Source organism: Crocuta crocuta, unplaced genomic scaffold, assembly GCF_008692635.1.
Source record: "Crocuta crocuta isolate KB4526 unplaced genomic scaffold, BGI_CrCroc_1.0 scaffold177, whole genome shotgun sequence".
NCBI lineage: Eukaryota > Metazoa > Chordata > Mammalia > Carnivora > Hyaenidae > Crocuta > Crocuta crocuta.
In genome coordinates this window covers 5,239,810-5,259,168 of record NW_027531880.1, presented here as the reverse complement: position 1 = coordinate 5,259,168, position 19,359 = coordinate 5,239,810, and the positions used below count along the sequence as shown (strand labels likewise).

At 41.5% G+C, this 19,359-nt stretch overlaps 1 protein-coding gene across 1 annotated transcript in view; it reads left to right on the top strand.

Annotated features, from left to right (window-relative positions):
- Nucleotides 1-14,083, top strand: part of IDO2 (indoleamine 2,3-dioxygenase 2) — a 66,199-nt gene extending 52,116 nt beyond the window's left edge. Inside the window, exons 8-10 of the mRNA XM_077773094.1 lie at nucleotides 4,957-5,008; nucleotides 11,702-11,850; nucleotides 12,968-14,083. Of these exons, the coding sequence (XP_077629220.1) occupies nucleotides 4,957-5,008; nucleotides 11,702-11,850; nucleotides 12,968-13,323 (557 nt within the window). The 3' untranslated portion in view covers nucleotides 13,324-14,083. The remainder of the gene's footprint in view (nucleotides 1-4,956; nucleotides 5,009-11,701; nucleotides 11,851-12,967) is intronic.
- Nucleotides 14,084-19,359: the final 5,276 nt, after the last annotated feature.

The window sequence follows — 19,359 nt, the reverse complement described above, 5'->3', positions numbered from 1 at the left end:
ACCTCAGAAACACTGGACGATGTCTAGCCAGGCATTAAATGGACCTGCACTTGGCCATCTGGGCAGAAGCTGCAGTCCTTGGTGCCATTTTCCTGCTCTGCTTAGAAACCACATGGAAGGAAAAGGAGGAAGTGTACCTCAGGTGTGTTCTTAGATCCTCTGTGTCATTGGCTTGTCGGAACTGCCCTTCTTAGCCAAAATGTGTACACATTAGACCTAGAAGCGAGAGCACCTACGTGGTTCTCTTACCATACCAGATCCCATGTTAATAGAGGAGGAAGTCCTCCATTTGGTATTTTCTGAACACCCTTCAGAGTCAGTGCCAAATTAGATTTCCTAGTAATTTGTTCTTTTTTGTGATTTTTATTTCTCTGTTAAAGTTCTCATTTTGTTCACGTGTGGTTCTCTTAATTGCATTGAATTGTCTTTTTATGTTTTCTTGTAGTTTGATTAGCTCCCTTAAAGTAGATTTATTGGGGGAACATAGGTGGCCCAGTTGGTTGGGTGTCTAACTCTTTTTTTTTTTTTTTAATATTTTATTTATTTCTAGGAGAATGAGAGGGAGACAGCGTGAGCAGGGAAGGGTCAGAGAGAGAGGGAGTCACAGACTGAAACAGGCTCCAGGCTCTGAGCTGGCAGTCAGCACAGAGCCCGATGTGGGGCTCAAACCCATGAACCGCGAGATCATGACCTAAGTGAAAGTCGAGCCCAACCGACTAAGCCACCCAGGCGCCCCTGGGTGTCTAACTCTTGATTTCGGGTCATGATTCCAGGGTCATGGAATTGAGCCCTATGTGGGACTCAGTGCTGAGCGTGGAGCCTACTTGAATATTGTCTTTCCTTCTACCCCTCTTCGCTGCTCATGCTCTCTAGATAAATAAATAATAAATTAATAAATTAAAACAGATATTTTGAATTGTTTTTATCAGGCAAATCACAGGTCTGTGTTTCTTTAGGGTCAGTTACCGGGAGATTGTTTTTTCCTTTGGTGATGTCATGTTTCCTTGATGTTAAATGCTCCTTGAAGCTTTGCATTGCTGCAGGAAGTATGTGGAGAAGTATTCACCAGTATTTACTGACTGGTTTCAGGAGAGAAATACTTTCCATCAGCCCCGGCAGGGATTCCGAGGCGGTCTCAGACCTCCTATGCACACGCCTGCTCCACACTTCTTGCTCCCTCTTGTGGCCAAAGTTTTAATTGCATATGCCTTTTCTAGGCCTGCAAAGCCAGGCCAGGGCTGACCACCTTCCATTGGCTTTCCCTGGGGGCAGTGTTGAAGGCTCAGGTTGTGTGCTTCCTCCCAGTCCCACAGAAGCAGCCACCTTGCTGCAGGAGCTCACTAATCAACAGCAGAAGCTCACTCGTTCTGGCTTCAGGAGTGCATGCAAGCAGCTGGCCAGTGGGTGAAGGTGTAGCTGTGAGACACCCTGAGCCCTAGGGGCACCTATGGCTACTTGGGGTGATCTGTGTGTGAAGCATTCTCAGCATCTCATGGGAGGGGTTCTTAATGGAATCTGTGAGGTGATCAGTGTAATCTGTATCCCATTAATTGCCCCCCCCGCCCCGGTCCCCAGAGCCCTTTGTGGCATTCTCCTGGGAGTACCCCCAGGCTCCCCTGCTCCCTGGTTGTGCAGCACACCTCAATGTTCCAGATGGGGTGAGAAAGAAGTGGGCCTCCTTGGCAGCATTCCATGCATACTGGGGAGGTCAAGCACTCAATCATATGCTCTCATTTTCCCTTATTGGAAAATTCACAGCCCTAGAAGATTTCTCTCAACGCTGAGCTGTGCTGCCTTATAGAAGGGTGATATGAGCAAAGTGAAAAGTTCTTACCCTCCTCAGTGCTTCCAGTTTCAGATTTTTTTTGCTCAGTGGTGTGCTGGAAATTCCCCACTGAACTCCTGGACTTTCACAGAGCCGTCTTGTCTGTGTGTGATTGTGTAAGTCAGTATTCTTTGTGGGGAATTCAGTGGGAGATTTTTATTTTACCATGATGATGATGTCATTCCTGTGTTCCCTGATTGAACTGTCTTCTGTGTGTGTGTGTGTGTGTGTGTGCACGCTCGCATGTGTGCTTGTGAGTGCTCACCGTTCATGTCCCTCTTTTGTGAATGCATGTTTTTCCTTATATTTCTAATGGTCTTTTATCTTTAACTTACTGGTTTTTGTTAATTTTTTTGTAAACCCTAGAAGCCTGATCTTCGTTAGTTATATGTGTTGCCACTATTGTGGTTTGTCTGATGCCTTTTGAAAGCAGAAGTTCTTAATTTCTGTATAGTCAAAGTATCTGTCATTTCTTTTGCAAAAGTCTGTGTTTTATGAGGTCTTAGGATATTATTCCATCATCATAGGTCATAAGTACATTTTCCTGCATTTTCTCCTGAAATTGTTGCTTTGTCTTTCACATTTTAGCCCTTAATTCACATATAATTATTATATATATATATAATATGACACAGGAAAGAAGTTCAGTTTCCCTTCTTTGAATAATCACTAATCTGCCATATTAGCACTGTCTTATAACAGATTTTATTAAATGACTGACCCTGTTTCCAGGTTTCCTATTCTTTTTCATTGTTTATCTTTCCTAACAGGAATATCGTTTGTCTTAAGAACTATAGCATCGTAGTATTTCTCATTTTCAGGTGAAGAAAACCCCTCATCTTGCCCTGCTTTCCCAGAGGTGCCTGTACTATTTCTAACCCTTTGCCTTTCATGTAAACTTTTCAAATTGCACTGAAAAAAATCTCTGTTAAAATTTTTGCTGGGGTGTCTGGGTGGCTCAGTAGATCGAGAATTCCATTTCAGCTCAGGTCATGATCTCATGGTTCATGAGTTCAAGCCCCACGGAGGCTCACTGCGGTCAGCTTCAGATCCTCTGTTCCCCTCACTCTCTCTGCCCCTCTCCCACTCATTCTTTCTCTCTCTTTCTCTCAAAAATACATAAACATTAAAAAAATTGCTCACGTTGCATTAAATCTACATATTAATTTGGAGAAATTTTACATTTACATTTTGGAATTTTACATTTTGGAGAAAATTTACATTTTGATATTATAGCCAGTCTTTCCGCCTTATGATCAAGGCAGATGGACAGTCAGAGAATACCACAGAAACACTAAGTAAGGTGGTTGGACAAGCTACTGAGAATCATGCCTTCATATTGTTGGATATGAACTAAAATTTATCCAGTTGGATAGCTCTTTTTTAGTTACACTTCTTCTCTTTGATACTGATACTGGGCTTTCTTGTCTGTCAGCAGCAGAGACAAATTTTTTCTTGAATTTCTTAAATTTTCTTTAATTTCATTTAAAATAAGAGACCCAGAGATCTTCTGTTTTTTCATAGTTACTTTATATTTTTGTTTGTAGTGAATATGGTATCTTTGGATTTAACTAACTCCTAACTATTTGTTACTGGTTTATAGAACAAAATTGACATTCGACTGTTAACCTTGAAACTACTACCTTGATAAGCACTCTTATTAATTCTAATAATTATCTGCAGATTATCTGGGTCTTTATGTGAAAATCATATTATTTGAGAATTATTTTATTCCTTCATGTATAATACTTATAACTTTTATTTCTTTAAATATATTTTTTTCTTAGTTTTCTGGCTAGGATTTCTCACACCATATTGAATGGAAGTGTTGGTCTTTGTTTTGGTCCACATTTTAAAATACTTATTTTTAATCTTTCAGTATCAAATATAAAATGTACAGTAGGCTTTCTGTGGATTCCTTTTATTTGTTATAATCATAAATGGATATTTTTACATCTATTGACAATGTTTTACAAAAAATGATTGTATGTCTATTGAATAGTCATTTTACTTTTGAAGATAAAATATTAAATTATTGCTACTCATTACTGCTTCAGGGAAAATTTGTACATAACACTTAACATTTTTGTGGGAATAGAGCACCAGGTGGGAAAGACATAGAAACAGGGCCCAAATAAAAGGCCAGCACATGGGACGTTGTCACAGAGGAGTAAGGAGATTGTGACACCACTCAGGAGCATTAGGAAATCCTGGGACTAAAGGAAGATATGAATTACCTAGGCCCATGGGACTTTAGAGAACACAGAGATCGAAGAACAGAGACTACCTATGATGGTAGAAAAGAGAAATGATGGCACAGAGATGGCATTATTTGGGTCTCATCAAAAGTATGTGAGTTTTTTGTTGTTTTGTTTTTTCTCGAAGAGAAACAAAGAAACATAGACAGGATCAGGTAAAAGAAACACCCTGCCTCACCGAGGGGCCCCATTATATGAAGAAGAGGGAGCAATCTTCAAAAGTTAATGAAAAGAAATGTAGTACAAATGTGAAGACACCCTTCTTTATATATGAGTTAATAAACGAGTGGAATCAGTTATCCCCAAGCATTGGCTTAGAGCCAAAAATAGCTACACAGATTAATGAATGCAGCTAACCATGGAGCAAGTGAGCCTCTATCTGAGCTGTTGTGACAGTCCCCAGGCAAGAGCCTCTCCACGTCTCCGTCCTTTGTTGCCTATGCAGAACTTCGCTTGGGCATTGATGACTTGAGTTTTCCTCTCTTGTGAAAGCCTTGAGAGAGATAATTCTTTTTCTCTGCTTTTCTCCTTTCTACTTCCTACATTCTCTCAAATATCATGTCTGTTTAAAATATTAATTTTTCAAAGATGGCCTTGATCTCTCCTTTTGTAGTTATTAAGTCCAGAAAAGGGAAATGCCACAAATAGAAAAGGGCAGCATATGGAATAGTTTAAGAGTTCAGCCAGTGCCAGTGAGGGGGCTACAGAAGAGAACATTCCACCCCCGTCTTGCTGCTGCCTTCGTTCCAGGTTTCCGTGTGGATCAGATAGAGGGGGCGGCCCCAGGAGAGCAGCATGACCCATGCACATGTAACCAATTGCTTTTTTTTTTTTTTGCCTGTAGTAAAGTTCACATTCTGATTGCTTCTCCAGATTATGTTGATCCAGACATATTTTATGCAGTCATCCGGATCTTTCTCTCTGGGTAAGTACAGTTCAACTGCTTTCCTGCACGAGGCCTCTGTAGCCTATTCCAAATTTATGAGGGGAGACAGAAACTTCCTATCGTAAGAAACACACTAAGGAACCTTGCTAACAAAGTGATCATTTGGATCCTCTTTTGGATAAAAGAGGCGGGGTACTATCTGCGTGACAAACGATACTGAAGGTTGAATATTTAAGTTCAGAGAAATTGTCCTTAGGCTACCATATTAGATTCATTTGTATTCACTTAGAATTCCCATCTTGATGGCAGAAAAAAAACCAAAAGCCAAGTATGTAACCACGATCTCTGTCATTTACATCCATTCTCTCCTCCTGTTACTAAGGCAGATGGGAGCACAGAAAGTAGCTTAACATCTTTCTTCTAAGGTTCTTGGAAGAGCTACCCCAAGTCATTCTTTCATATTTGTGGGTCCCTTCTTTTGTCACGGGGACTGTAATTTTTCCAGATAGAAAATTTCACCTTTAGATACATTTCTTCCTTTTAATACATTGATTATACCTTGACATGTTTTGATCAGATTGCTTTCCTAGTCACATTAACCGAGAGAAATTACTTTTGTTTATTCCTTTAATAGTGAAGAGTAGAGGTAGTGAATGGATGAGGTGAAAAATGTGACAGAGAGCTCACCTAGTGTTCCATCTGGATACCCAGGAGGTGCCCGAGTGCTGCAGACAGAAAGGATCTGAAGTGCAAGAAGGCCATGGGTGCAAGAAGAGAGTGACAACATGAACCCAGTGTTTTCTCTGGATTGAGTGGGTCTGGAAAGTCCAAGGGGATGCCAGCCTGGGTGGGCACTCCTCACCCTAAGGAGTAGAGAGGGGGAGCAGGAAGGTTTCTAGGCAATAACTTGAGGGTAATGGCTTCCTGGTTTATGAGAAAACAAGAAAAATGGGGAAGAGTGTGGAATGGAATTGGAGTGTTTCTCAGAATTCAGACTTTTGCCGTATACCCACTCAATCCCAAAATCCTCCCCAGAGAGATTATCTATGCTCAGATCCCTTCTTTCTGTCTGCACATTTTCCATGTAATCAGGATTAAGACAAAGATCTGATTGTACAATAGCAATTCTAGCAAATGTTAAACAAAACATGAAGATATGTTTTGGTAGAATTAGAGAAAAAAAGGTCATTCTTAAAGCATTTTAATAGATTGGGGTTTAGAAAATACCTAATTCTGGAAAATCTCTTTGTGTTTCACTTCGTTCTCTAAATTTGTATTAGTCTTCCATTGTCACGTAACAGATCACAAATATAACAACAACAAAACAAAACCAAAAAACCTGCTGTTTGAGCAAATTAAAACTGCAGTTTAAAACAACACACATTTGGGGCGCCTGGGTGGCTTAGTCGGTTAAGCGTCCGACTTTCGCTTAGGTCATGATCTCGCGGTTCGTGGGTTCGAGCCCCGCGTCGGGCTCTGTGCTCACTGCCAGCTCAGAGCCTGGAGCCTGTTTCAGTCTGTGACTCCCTCTCTCTCTGACCCTCCCCTGCTCACGCTCTCTCTCTCTCTCTCTTAGAAATAAATAAAAACATTTAAAAAAATAAAAAAAATAAAACAGCACACATTTATTATCTTACATTTCTGTCGACCAGAAGGCCAGACAAACTCAGCATGGTTCTCTGCTTACAGTCTCAAAATGCTGAGGTCAAGCTATGTGCTGAACTGAGCTGTTATCAGGAGAATCTGGGGAATCATTTGCTTCCAAACTCATTCAGGTTTTTTAGGAGAATCCAAGTCTTTGTGGTTTTGGAGCTGAGGTCTCTGTTTCCTTGCTGGCTGTCAGAGAGGATCTGCTCTCATCTTAGAGAGGCCTCCTGCAATCCTCCTCACATGGTATCCTCCAGTCCAACAATGACGCTTCCAATCCTTCTAGTACTTACGTCTCTCTGATTTCTCCTTCTGCCACGAGCCAGAGAAAACCTTTGCTTTGAAGACTTATGTTACTAGATTCAGCTCACGTAGACAATGTAGAGTAACTCCCTATGTTAAGGTCAACTGATTAGTAACTTTTATTATATCTGCAAAGGCTCTTTTGCCTTGCTGTATATTAGGCATTGACAGGTATTGGTAGCTTATAATATGAACAGTTCTAGGAATGAGAATGGAAATCTTGTGGCTATCTTTTTCAATTTCTGCCTATCATGATTAAATGGTCACTGGAGAGTGATTCTGTTTTCATTAAAATAAGTTCTGGGTCAGTGATGCATTTTATCTGTGATCTACATAAATGCCTCCTCTCTATCTGAGCCTCAAAAATATTTCCCATGTAGTGCAGTTAAGTGACCAGCCCCAAATCTGAAATGTATTGATAAGTGCTGGTGGCCAAAATCATCTGGATTTTTGAGAGTTCCCAATGTCAATGTCTTGAAAAATTGAAATCTCCTCCTAAGTTCTTGATGGGTCCTATACTTGATTTATTGTTTTCAATTTTCTAAAAACATATTTATTTAGGAGACTTTCATCATTTGTAGATTCAACATATTCTTTCCATTTCCCACCCGCATTAAATTTCACAGGGAAGTTATCAACCCCATGGAAAAATGTCATCTCATTTCTTTCTGTTTTCATCTGTGTACACTTCTTGGGTTTCCTAAAAATATGCTATGAGAACGACTAAAATTAACCTTGCCTACAGAGATTTGAAAGGAAACTAATTCCTTTCCTTTGCAAACAGTAGTTTAGGCCTGAGAGTGCATGGGACTGCTCAGAAAAACCCTATTTCCCTCCCTCAGACTAATTGTATCACAGGTGGAGATTACGGCTTTGAAAATAGATCCCTCTATTTCATCATTTTTGCCTTACATACTGGTGTTTTCTCTGGATGTGGCTTTAACACATCCTCTTCATGTTGGGGCCCCAAAAAGAGATTGATGTCTCCTGGCCATTTGAGCATCTGATGGCTCTTTAAAGCTGGTGGGGCCTTTCCAGGAAAACATTGGGGTTTATGTATTCTAGATATATAATACAGAATTATAGAATGATAGTTTTTTCATTCATTCATTCATTCATCAACTATTTAGTGAGTGGTTATCGTATGCCAGGCACAGTTCCTGGTACAGGGAATGTTGTAATAAAACAGAACAGAAACTTCACTCTTGTGGGGCTTACATTTTAATGATAGGAGTCAGATCATGCATAAACAAATATAATTCAATAAAGTATTATACAATATATGTTACAACAATAATTGATATGGGGAGTGTAAAGTAGGCTACGTGGCATCATGGAGTATCGGGGGTGGTGGTGGAGGTTTCTTATTTATTTATTATGATCTGGGAATGCCATACTTCATTTGTGCAGATATCTGAAGGAAATGAGGACTAGGCCACCTGGATACTTGTTCCAAGCAAAAGGAATAAAAATTGCAATGATCCTAACTTTGGAGCACGCTTGTCATGGAAGAATTGTTGCATGGAGGCCAGCGGCGCTGGAATGGAGTGTGCATGGGGGAGAATGAGAAAGAAACAAGTGATAGCAGAAGACCAGATCACATCAGGGCTTGTTGGCTCCTTTCTGAGAGACAAGTGCAGCAGAGGCAAGTCTGGAAACAAATGACGTGATCTGTCTTAAGTTTCAAATCATCGCTCCGTTTTCTAAGTGGATTTGAGGGCAAGAATGGAAGCCAGGAAAGCGTCTAAGAAACTTTTCCCACAATCAGGGTGATGGCTTGGGTGAGGGTGGTGGCTGTGGAGGCGGTGAGCAATGTTCAGTTCTGGAAATGACTGAAGGTGAAGTTGATGGGATCTGCTATTGGATTGCAGGTGAAAGGAAGAGAATGGGATCAGTCGAAGATGACTCTAGGGTTTTGGCCTGATCCACTGAAAGAATGGAGCTGCCATTTTCTCTGATGGGGTAGGCTGTAGGAGGAACAAATTTGGCAAAAAGGAAGGGATATCAGGAGCTCAGTTTGGGACATGTCCATTCCTGTGGAGAATAAGGAATGGCAGTTTATAAGTTGGCAGTTTAATATATGAATCTGGACCATAGGGGAGAGGCCCAGGTAGAAGTGTACATTGTTAAAGACTCCTAATATAGTTGGTTTTTAACTCAGTGAAGTAAATAAGAGCACTTGGGGAGTGAGAGTAGCAAGAATCCCATGGACTGAGCCCCAAGAAAGTCCAGCACCTAGAAGTGGTCATGATGAGGAGGGATTGTTGAAAGAGTCCAAACTGACCATCTGAGATCATCCACAGGATGGCAGAGACAACCCTCAAGCAGTGTGGCCACTGCCTCTGTTCCACACGCTCACATCTTCAGTATTTCTTCCCTATTTCCAAATATTTATAAAATGCTGTCTACAGATTTTATTGGAGCTGTGTCCTGAACTCTGACAAGTCACGAAACTTCTCTGGAACTTATTTAATTATGCAGCAGCTTTAGGAAGTAGGTGCAAATTAGGGCTAAGTCTCAGGAAGGTGTGTACAAATGTACAAAATAATGAATGGGGGAGCAGGATTCCAACTCACTCTGAAAAATATAAAATGGCTAACATTTAGCAAATGCTTAATATGTTCCAGGCACTGAGCAGGTATTATTTTAATTAGCTCCCACAATAACCCCGTAAGGTAGATCCTAATATCACTTAGATGAGGAATCGGAGGCTCAGAGAGGTTAATTAACCAAGGCTCACAGTTAATAAATATCAAAGTCGAGATTAAATTCTCTATCTGCCTGAAATAGAACCCTCTCACCCAATGGCTACAGCATGTTCTCCTCTTATGATCAAAATCCTTCCTTTGCTGCCCCCTGCTCTGCTTTCGGTGCCTCATCTGTTTCCAGAGTGATGTCGCCCCAAATGCAAAGGCCACTTTGACATTCATCCAGTAGAAACCGTAGAACAGCTGATCAAACTAGCCTCCGACGAAAACAACCCAGCTCCTTATAGCATTTCCTACCACAAGGAAGTATTTGACAAAGGTCATGAAGAGCCAGCTGAGCAGTCTGGCTACAGCTTTTGTATGTGTGTGATGCATTTCCCTTCTCTTGAGCAAAATGACTTTTAGAATTATAGGAAGAAGATGAGACATCACTGTAAGCCTGTTACTTAAACTCTTCACAGCAGGGACAGTGGCTTATTCTTGGCAATAAGAGACAAAAAGATTCTATTCTTTAGTAAAAGTGGAAATCCATATGGGGGTGGGGGGGCTTGAGAAAATCAACATAGAAAAGTACAAGTTTGGGATTTAAGTTCTGGTTTTCCCATTTTTGAACAGTGTGGCTCCGGAGAATTAGCTGCTTGGAGGCTTTGCCTATTTATCTATAAAATGGGTTTTTAGGGGTGCCTGGGTGGCTCAGTTGGTTAAGTGTCTGACTTCAGCTCAGGTCATGATCTCACAGTTTGGGGTTCAAGCCCCATGTCGGGCTCTGTACTGACAGCTAGCTTGGAGCCTGGAAACTGCTTCAGATTCTGTGTTTCTGCTCTCTCTCTTTCTCTCTCTCAGAAATAAATAAAAACATTTAAAAATTTTTAAAAATGGATTTTTAAACACCTGCCTTGATCTACTCAAAAGAGGTCAAGTTAGAAAGTGAAGGTGAGGGGCGCTTGGGGGGCTCAGTCAGTGGAACATCCGACTCACAATTTGTGAGTTCAAGCCCCGCATCAGGCTTTGTACTGACAGCTCAGAGCCTGGAGCCTGCTTCAGATTCTGTGTCTCCCTCTCTCTCTAGTCCCCACCCCTGCCTGTGCTCTCTCTCTCAAAAATAAGTAAATAAACATCGAAGAAAAAGAAAATGAATGTGAAAAGAGTTTATAGACTAACACATTGGAAGTACAAGTAGAATGTGTTCTTAGTGCTATTGTTTTAATCTTATTATGGAGTCCACCCACATACACCCTGTAATTGTTTAAGACTCTATAAAAAGTGTGACAGGGAAATGAGTAAAATAGTTGGACGTAGAGCTAGGGGTACTCAGACACAAAATAACAAAGAAATGGAGTCAAGGAGACAGAAGGGGAGAAGAAAGGAGATGAGAGAGGAGAGGAAGTGGGGAAAACCCACTTCATCTGAGCAAGACCCAGAGCATCAATTCCAGTCCATCTACCTGTGCCTGTGGTATAAACTACAAGATGGTATTGTGTTCTCTTTGTTGCTGCCCTCATTATAAAACACTGTTGTCAAGAAGGTATTTGACAAAGGTGCTCCCACAAAGTCATGTATGATTTAAAACTGGTAGTTCAACATGACAACTGTTATAACTGTTACAGGGAAAAGCAAAGGGGTGTGTGTGTGTGTGTGTGTGTGTGTGTGTGTGTGTGTGTGTGCGCGCGCGTGCACTTACTTACAAAGCTCTACTTGTAGCGTTAAAGGTATCAGGTGATCAAGGTCGAGATGAGCAGAAGAAGTGAAGATTGTTCCACAACCCCTAAACTGATCGGCAGTGCTGTCATCTTTATGACTGAATTTTTCTAATAAATACGTCATAGGATCAATGCCAAGGATTCCTTTACACTTCTGGAATAATCTTCCAACTGGGAAACTAAAGGGCTGTATTCTATGGCCTGTTATGAAGTTGAAGTATGCTTCCGTACACATTCTACAAAGAGATCCAGTGTTTTGCTCAAAAATTACCATTGAAATTGTGTTTGCTTTCTTACTCACTGTTTCCATATCAGAAAATATGCTCTTAACTCCTAGTACCCACTTCTTCTCTTTAACTTTTACTTTTGCTTAGATGGAAAGATAACCCATCAATGCCGGTGGGGCTGATCTATGAAGGAGTCTTTGCAGAGCCCCTGGAATACTCTGGGGGGAGTGCAGCTCAGAGCACAGTGCTTCATGCCTTTGATGAGTTCTTAGGCATTTATCACAGCAAGGAAAGTGGTAAGTCAGACATTTTCTTTTTCTTTTTGTTCCTCAACAGGGAGGAAGAACAGAGATGTTTTTACCAATTGAAGAGACCGCGTGTAAATTAAAATGTCATGAAATCTGTACTTCTCCAAGTCAACCAGGAGGCTGTGTGCCTGCTAGATGTTATTGCATCGAATCAATTAATATTCGATCTCAGCAGGATATTGGGTTTCCATTTCCAAATCTTAAAACATTGCCATATATCCAGCTGTTCCCCATGGTTTTGTTTGGATCCTTAGGCAGTACTGTCTTTTGTATATAAAGGGGGAAAGATCTGGAGTTTGAAAGCTGTGGCATTAAGTTACTAAGTCTGGATATGGGTGATGATGGGTCTGAGCTCCTCCACTAAAGCCCTTCCCTGTAAAAATACCTCAACTTCAAGTCAAGTCTATTTAGACCAGAAGACAGGCCTACCAGTTTAGAAGCTTGAAATTGTTCATTTCCTTAACTGACAGCAGGAGGCCAATGTTTAACAGCTCCAAAAAGGCACTTCAGAGTATGGAGTTTTCAAGTCAGATTTAGGGTGAAAAATGACTAGAATTTGATGTCCACTCAAATAGGGTCCAGTCTCATCCACAAAAGTCACTTGAAAAGAACTATGATGGTATTAAACATGTGATGGATTTCCTATAAATGATCAATCTATCTGCATTTCCTATAAATATCTATTGACTTGATTTTTAAACAACGACTTCAAGAAGCTATTATTACAAAAACAGTTGCTCATTCTTTATTTTCTTGCCCTCATAAACCTGATGACTTTCCCCTTCCTTAGCGCTCTCCAAACAAAGCAAAATTCAACAGAGTATTTAGCAAATCAGTTTAAGGGTTTACGCTTTACATTTGTAGATATCTCTCGTGATGATAGTCTCATCAAGATATTTTGCCTACCTTGGGTATATGATAAATATTTATACATTGACTGATAGATCTGGTTCCAGCTCAGTTATCTGGGATGTGCTTGTTTCTTTTTTCCTTCCGCATCTCCCATCAATAGTCAGGAATGTAGTACCTGATGTCTAGAAAACCATATAGGCTCTCGTATCTTTCCGGGTGGAGCTATGACATTGTTCTGGTTTGTTTCTTTCAGCTGATTTTCTGCACAGGATGAGGGAGTACATGCCTCCCTCCCATAAAGCCTTTGTAGAAGAAATCCATTCAACTGTCTCACTGAGAGACCACATCCTGTCCTCTGGTAACGGCCAACTTCTGACAGCCTATAACCAGTGTGTGGAGGCCCTGGCGGAGCTACGCAGCTATCACATCACTGTGGTGACCAAATACCTCATCACAGCGGCTGCCAAAGCAAAGGGCAGGAGGCTGAACTATCTCCCTGGGCCATCTCTGGCTTTAGAAGAGAGGGGCACAGGCGGTACTGTAGTTCTGAGCTTTCTGAAGAGTGTCAGGGATAAAACCTTAGAGGCAATTCTTCCTCCACCAAAGTGACTAAGAGACTGCCCTCTTCCCAACAAGGCAACAGAAACTCGGATTTCCCCTTACCCTCTCTCCCATTGGAAGGCACGTGGGCATGGAGAATGAGAATGTCTGGAATCACGTGACAGGGACCTCAGCCCTATTTATGCTCCTATGTTCTACAGAACACCATCTTCTCCTTTATTGAGAGCTGGCTCCATCGCCAGCCAGAAAGTTTCCTTTCCCTTTCCAATTACTGGTTAATAGCAAAAAGCTTTGGATAATTCCTCTTTTCAGAACTCTGAAAACTCCTCCCACCGAGGAGCCAGTGTACCCCTATTCAATTTTCAAAGTAGTAGAAAATCAATCTAAATTTCAAAAACCAAATAAAATTGCCTGTGGACAGATCCCCTTGTTGATTTCCTTAAAAAGCAAATTAAATATTCATGCATTCATTCATTCAGTTAACAACTTGTTAGGTTCCTACTGAGCACCGGTTTAGGGATTAGAGCAGAGATTTTTTTCTGGCCCCAGTCCATCTTTCTTCTCCCTAAATGTGCTGAGTTTGTGGCAGGAGGTTGGAAATGCTCCAGTGACGATGAGGAGGAAAAAGGAGGCTCACATAAGACTTGGAAGTCACCAGTGTAACAATGAATAGTTAATGATGTGGGAATGGATGAGGCTCTTTGGCATGGTTCATCAATTTGCAAATTCTGTTTTGGTTTCCTTCTTTATTTTTGGAAGAATGATTCTTTCTCCTTACACTGAAAGTTTCTATTTGTAAAATGAATTAATTGACCCATTGGCAGTAAATGATCAAAATGGGAATAAATAGTAAATCCACATGTTTAGTTTATAAATAAATGTAAATTTTAATGGATTTTGTTTCTTTTCTTTCTTTTTTGTTAGTGTTTTCGTTTATTTTTGAGACAGAGAGAGACAGCATTGAGTGGGAAAAGGGCAGAGAGAGAGAGGGAGACACAGAATCTGAGGCAGGCTCCAGGCTCTGAGCTGCCAGCACAGAGCCCGATGTGGGGCTCGAACTCATGGACCGAGATCATGACCTGAGCCAAAGTCAGACCCTTAGCTGGCTGAGCCACCCAGGTGCCCCAATGGATTTATTTCCTATCTGAAGATCTCATTTCATCTGACAGTAGAAAGCTAGAAAATGTTAATCTTGCTGATTTAGGGTAAACTCCATTAATTTAGGCTTGCCCCTACACTGTGCACACACACATATATGTGGGACAGTATCTCTATTCCAGAGGGCCAACCTAGTATCATGGCATCAAGGAGAGGGATCTGATAATCAGGAGCAGGCTCTGCCCAAATTAGCATCTGCTAACTCCCCATATGAGTACTGGTCAAATGGAGCCTGCAGTTGGTCTAATCCTGTCAAAGAAGCCTTTCAGATTACTAAACCCTCAAAGTCCCATCATAGCACTTGGGAAAACATCTGACCCTGACCGGTTCCAACATCACCCAGGCCCTTAAACCCCGTTTTTACTGTATATACAGTGAGAGAGAGGGGAAGAGAGATTTTAAGAAATTGACTTATGTGATGATTATAGAGGCTGGAAATTCCAAAATCTGCAGGGTAGACCAGCAGGCTGGAGACCCAGGGAAGCACCATCTAAAGGCTGACTGCTGGCAGAATTCCTTCCTGCTCAGTGAAAGTCAGGGGCGCCTGGGTGGCTTAGTCGGTTAAGCGTCCGACTTTCGCTCAGGTCATGATCTCGCGGTTCGTGGGTTCGAGCCCCGCGTCGGGCTCTGTGCTGACTGCCAGCTCAGAGCCTGGAGCCTGTTTCAGTCTGTGACTCCCTCTCTCTCTGACCCTCCCCTGCTCACGATGTTTCTCTCTCTCTCTCTCTCCTAGAAATAAATAAAACATTAAAAAAAAAAAAAAAAGAAAGTCAGTCTTTGTTCTACTCAGGCCCTCAACTGATTGAGTGAGACCCATTCACATATGGAAAGCAATCTGCTTTACCCAAAGACCATTAATTTAAATGTTTGCCTCATCCAAACAAAACGCTTTCACAAAAACATACAAAATAAGGTTTGACCAAATATCTGGGTATCACGGCCCAGCCAAGGTGACGTAAAATTAGCCATCACAAGCCTCCTTTACAAGAACCTGAATTAGGATAAAGCTATGGTGTCTGACACACACCCTCCCCACATCTCTATTAGGGAAGGACTCTCTTTTGAAATGATGGACAGGAAGTGCAAAAATGATGTAGAGTATAGTTTCTCCCCAGGAGATGCTGGCAAGGGATGCCAGGCAGTACCCTGGATGGAAACCCCTAGAGAGAAGTCAGAAAAATCTGACTATGTTGACAACTAAAGTCTCTTTATGCCCGGCGATCCATGTAGAATGAAACCATTGTCTCTTTTAATAAAAATAACAACCCATTGTGTTGAGGTTGATCTTATAGGGCTAATCTTCACCCGGGAAGGGCGCAAAGCCTTTAAGTTTTAAATCTTGTACATGAGAGTCACTGTCACCTATACCCCATCCCCCTCCACAGAGGCTTGCTGGGGACAAGGGGGCGCTGATTCTTTTTCATCCAGTGCCCAAGTCAGGTACAGTTAGATTTAGCTTAGTAAATTTTAGGAGACTTTAGGAAAGACTCAGGGATGATTTTAAAAGCAAGCCAACAAAAATAATAAAGGAACCCTGGTTAGATGGCATGAGTAACATTCAGTATTCATGCTGTGCGGCACACAGTCCCCATACTTTCCTCATTCTTAGGCTTAGGCTGCATGCAGGTGAATGAGACCCCCCAAGACCCCCCCAAAGTCTCAATTTGCAGAGTGTCAAGCAAAGAGAGTCTCAGAGACTGAGGTTTTTCTTCCCTTGTTGTTAGTCTGAAATTTTTTTTTGTTGTTGTCTGAATACAATCTAGATAGGGTTAAAATAAAAATAAAACTAAACACCAGCCATAAAGAAATGCTTGAAACCTGTGAGATCCTATCCAGTTTATGATCTGGGATATAAAACTTGTGGTACATGTAAGCCGATTATTCCTTCCGCAACAGTGAATTTCACCCGCCAAATTCTGTCTTGCATTTTCTTATGCGCAGATGTCCTATTTGCTTTGCTAATGGAAGAAACTCTCTTCTCTTTCTTTGTTCATTTAACAGTAAACTTAATAAAGAAGTCGGATATCATTGCTTTCTGAAACGCAATTGCTAGTTAATTTTTGCAGTTTAGCATCTGCTTCTCAGCAACATTAAAACACTGAGTTTTTGAATGTAAGCATCATCAAAAATAAATGATTTTGTTTTGCAAAGTAATTTCCTTTGTAAACTCACAAATCTATTGGCCCACTTGGTTCTACGGCAGCTGCCTAGATTTTAAACCAAACTCAATTATGGGATTTGCCTTTAATTATCCACAAATAGTTTTATTTTTAAAGGTATCAATCAGAATTTGACCTGCACTGTGCACTGGGAGCCATTCGTAGTGAGGCCTTACACCAGACTCTGTCCCCTCATAGGCCATTTCCTTCTTCACGAGGCAAGGAGTCCTGGGGTCAGTAGAACTTGCTTTAGGAGGATCAACTTAAAAAAAAAAACCCCACCAGAGGTTCAGGTAGAGGTACCCATACTCAGAGGTACCCATAGTAGACAAAATAACAATAATGATAATAATAATAACAGCAATAAAAATACAAAGTAATTATATACATGCAAGTGTTATTCATTTGTCACTAAAATATGAAAAATAAACATCCATTTGAAATTATATTGCCATATTCAGCATTACTTACTCCTTTGCATAAATGCTATTATTTAAACAAAACAATTGGCTAGTTCACAGTGGCAGCAAGTAGTAATTAGTAAGACTATTTAAACAAATAATATGTAATTGTTTTCATTTCTATTATCTACGCCTCTCAGAATAGTTCAGGAAACATGATCACAATCCTCACAATGTGAAAAATCACACTTTCACTATCTCAACACAAAACAGGTCATCCATGGGCACAAACCCTGACAGCTGATCCTGCTCAAGATTAGGACTCGTGACAGACGTCGCTTAGGTCGCGTCACTCAGAGCAAGCGGCAACGGGCCATCCGTCACTGTGAGCCACGGGCTACAGTTGCCAACATCAGCGATCAAGGGAAAACCCACTGACAAAGACCAGGGGGGAGGGATGATCTGCGCCACACTCATCTGATAGTAAAACAGTGTTACCGTCCTTTGGAGTTTTCACTCTTCCTTCAATTTTTTGACACAAGGTTGAGAGGCGGAGCTTTTAACACCCCAGTGAAGAGGTTCGCAGGACAAGGGGCTTCCAGTGCTAAAACCAAGTCAGTTTCAGGCAACGCAGGTTGGTCACCAGACCTGCCCACTAAGGGTCCATCCCAACTCCATTCCCGCCATTTCCCAGATCATGCTCAGGGTGCCTGCGGTACCCAAATACCTTGCATACACGGCCTCAAAAGTGCTGGAATCTGCACAGTCCCCTCTCCAGGGTTCGCTTCTGACTGCCATTGATATTCATGTCCCTACGCCCCCAGGGACGACAGGGCTCTTTGCGGGCATGTGTGTGGAGCTCACTCAGGAGGCTGGGGTGTCTACAGGCATGACGGAAGTTGCAGCGGAGCACGGCTGGAAAGAGTGAGGGTAGACCTGAGATGGACTATCCCCATGTCTCCATGTTTGGTATGGAATTCTAAGAAGTGAGGGGCGCCTGGGTGGCTCAGTCGGTTAAGCGTCTGACTTCGGCTCAGGTCATGATCTCACGGTTCGTGGGTTCGAGCCCCGCATTGGTCTGTGCTGACAGCTCAGAGCCTGGAGCCTGTTTCGGATTCTGTGTCTCCCTCTCTTTCTGACTGTCCCCTGCTCATGCTCTCTCTCCTTCTCTCTCAGATATAAATGAAACATTAAAAAGGTATTTAAAAAAGGAATTCTAAGGAGTGAATTAACTTGAAAGTATCTTTTTCTAGGTGGTATAATAGAACACCTTTTATTTATTTGCTAGTCTGATTTATAATCTAATTTATGTACATGTATAAAAGAAACGGTATGTGGATGTCCATTTGTGCCTTTACCCCAGGCCCAGGCAAACAAACTAGGGGTGATTTGCCGGTGCTAGTCTCAAGCTTGCCATTTAAACTTTGCTTGTAAGTCTTGTCTACGACCACCAGAGGGCAATCGCGACCTGCAATGCTCAGCCCCAAAGCTTCGAGCAAAGTACAGATTCCCAGCTGATCTCATAGGCGGAAGGTTTTTCCGTTTTCAAAATATCTCTTTCTCCACAGTAGGACTGGGAGGAATCCGGAGAGGTTATCACCTACAACCATGCCACCAGACAGAAGCACGCTAAATCATTCCAGATAGATACCGGTGTTCAAAAGCAAACCATATTCTATTCCTTTGTACATTTTAAAAGGGACATTCTGGGTGCTACAACTGTGGATAATTTGCATTCCCCTTTTTATATTCTTCTTTATTAGAAAGAAAAAAACATTAAAGCATGTTTTTGTAAAAGTTAGAGAGGAATTTTTCATCCTACCTAGGTGACTAGTGTTATCTAAGAATCTTTACTGTCAGGGAAGCTTAAATGCTGCCAAATTGTGAAGAGAAGATTAGTAGTAGGACCAAGCAGTGAAAAGAAAGAGCACACAAATGCAGGAAACAGGAAAAGCCCAGCAACTGCCTTGGGCTTCGAAAGAGGTTAGTTGGGGTTTCATCTATAAGAAAAAACAAATGTCATCACTCATTAAATAATTTCTCTTCTCATTGTCCCCCTCACACCCATCCTAGCTCGGTGGCACTTAGCCATGTGTGACTTGTGTGGGACACCTCCTCTCATAACAGCTCTGTGATGCAATCTGCACCTGCAATCAGTCAGTCCGTTTAAAAATGTCCTATTGTGGCAAGCATCAGAATTATATGCAAACTCTGGAGAGGGGAATTGTGGATGGACAGAGGCACATCTCTAGCCGATCTGTTCATAGTTGCCAAGCTAAACCTGCTTTGAAAATATAAAAGCAGCAGACAATAAAGCAAACTTACAGTGTCCTTGTTTATCATCTCTCATGTCCATTAATTTCCAA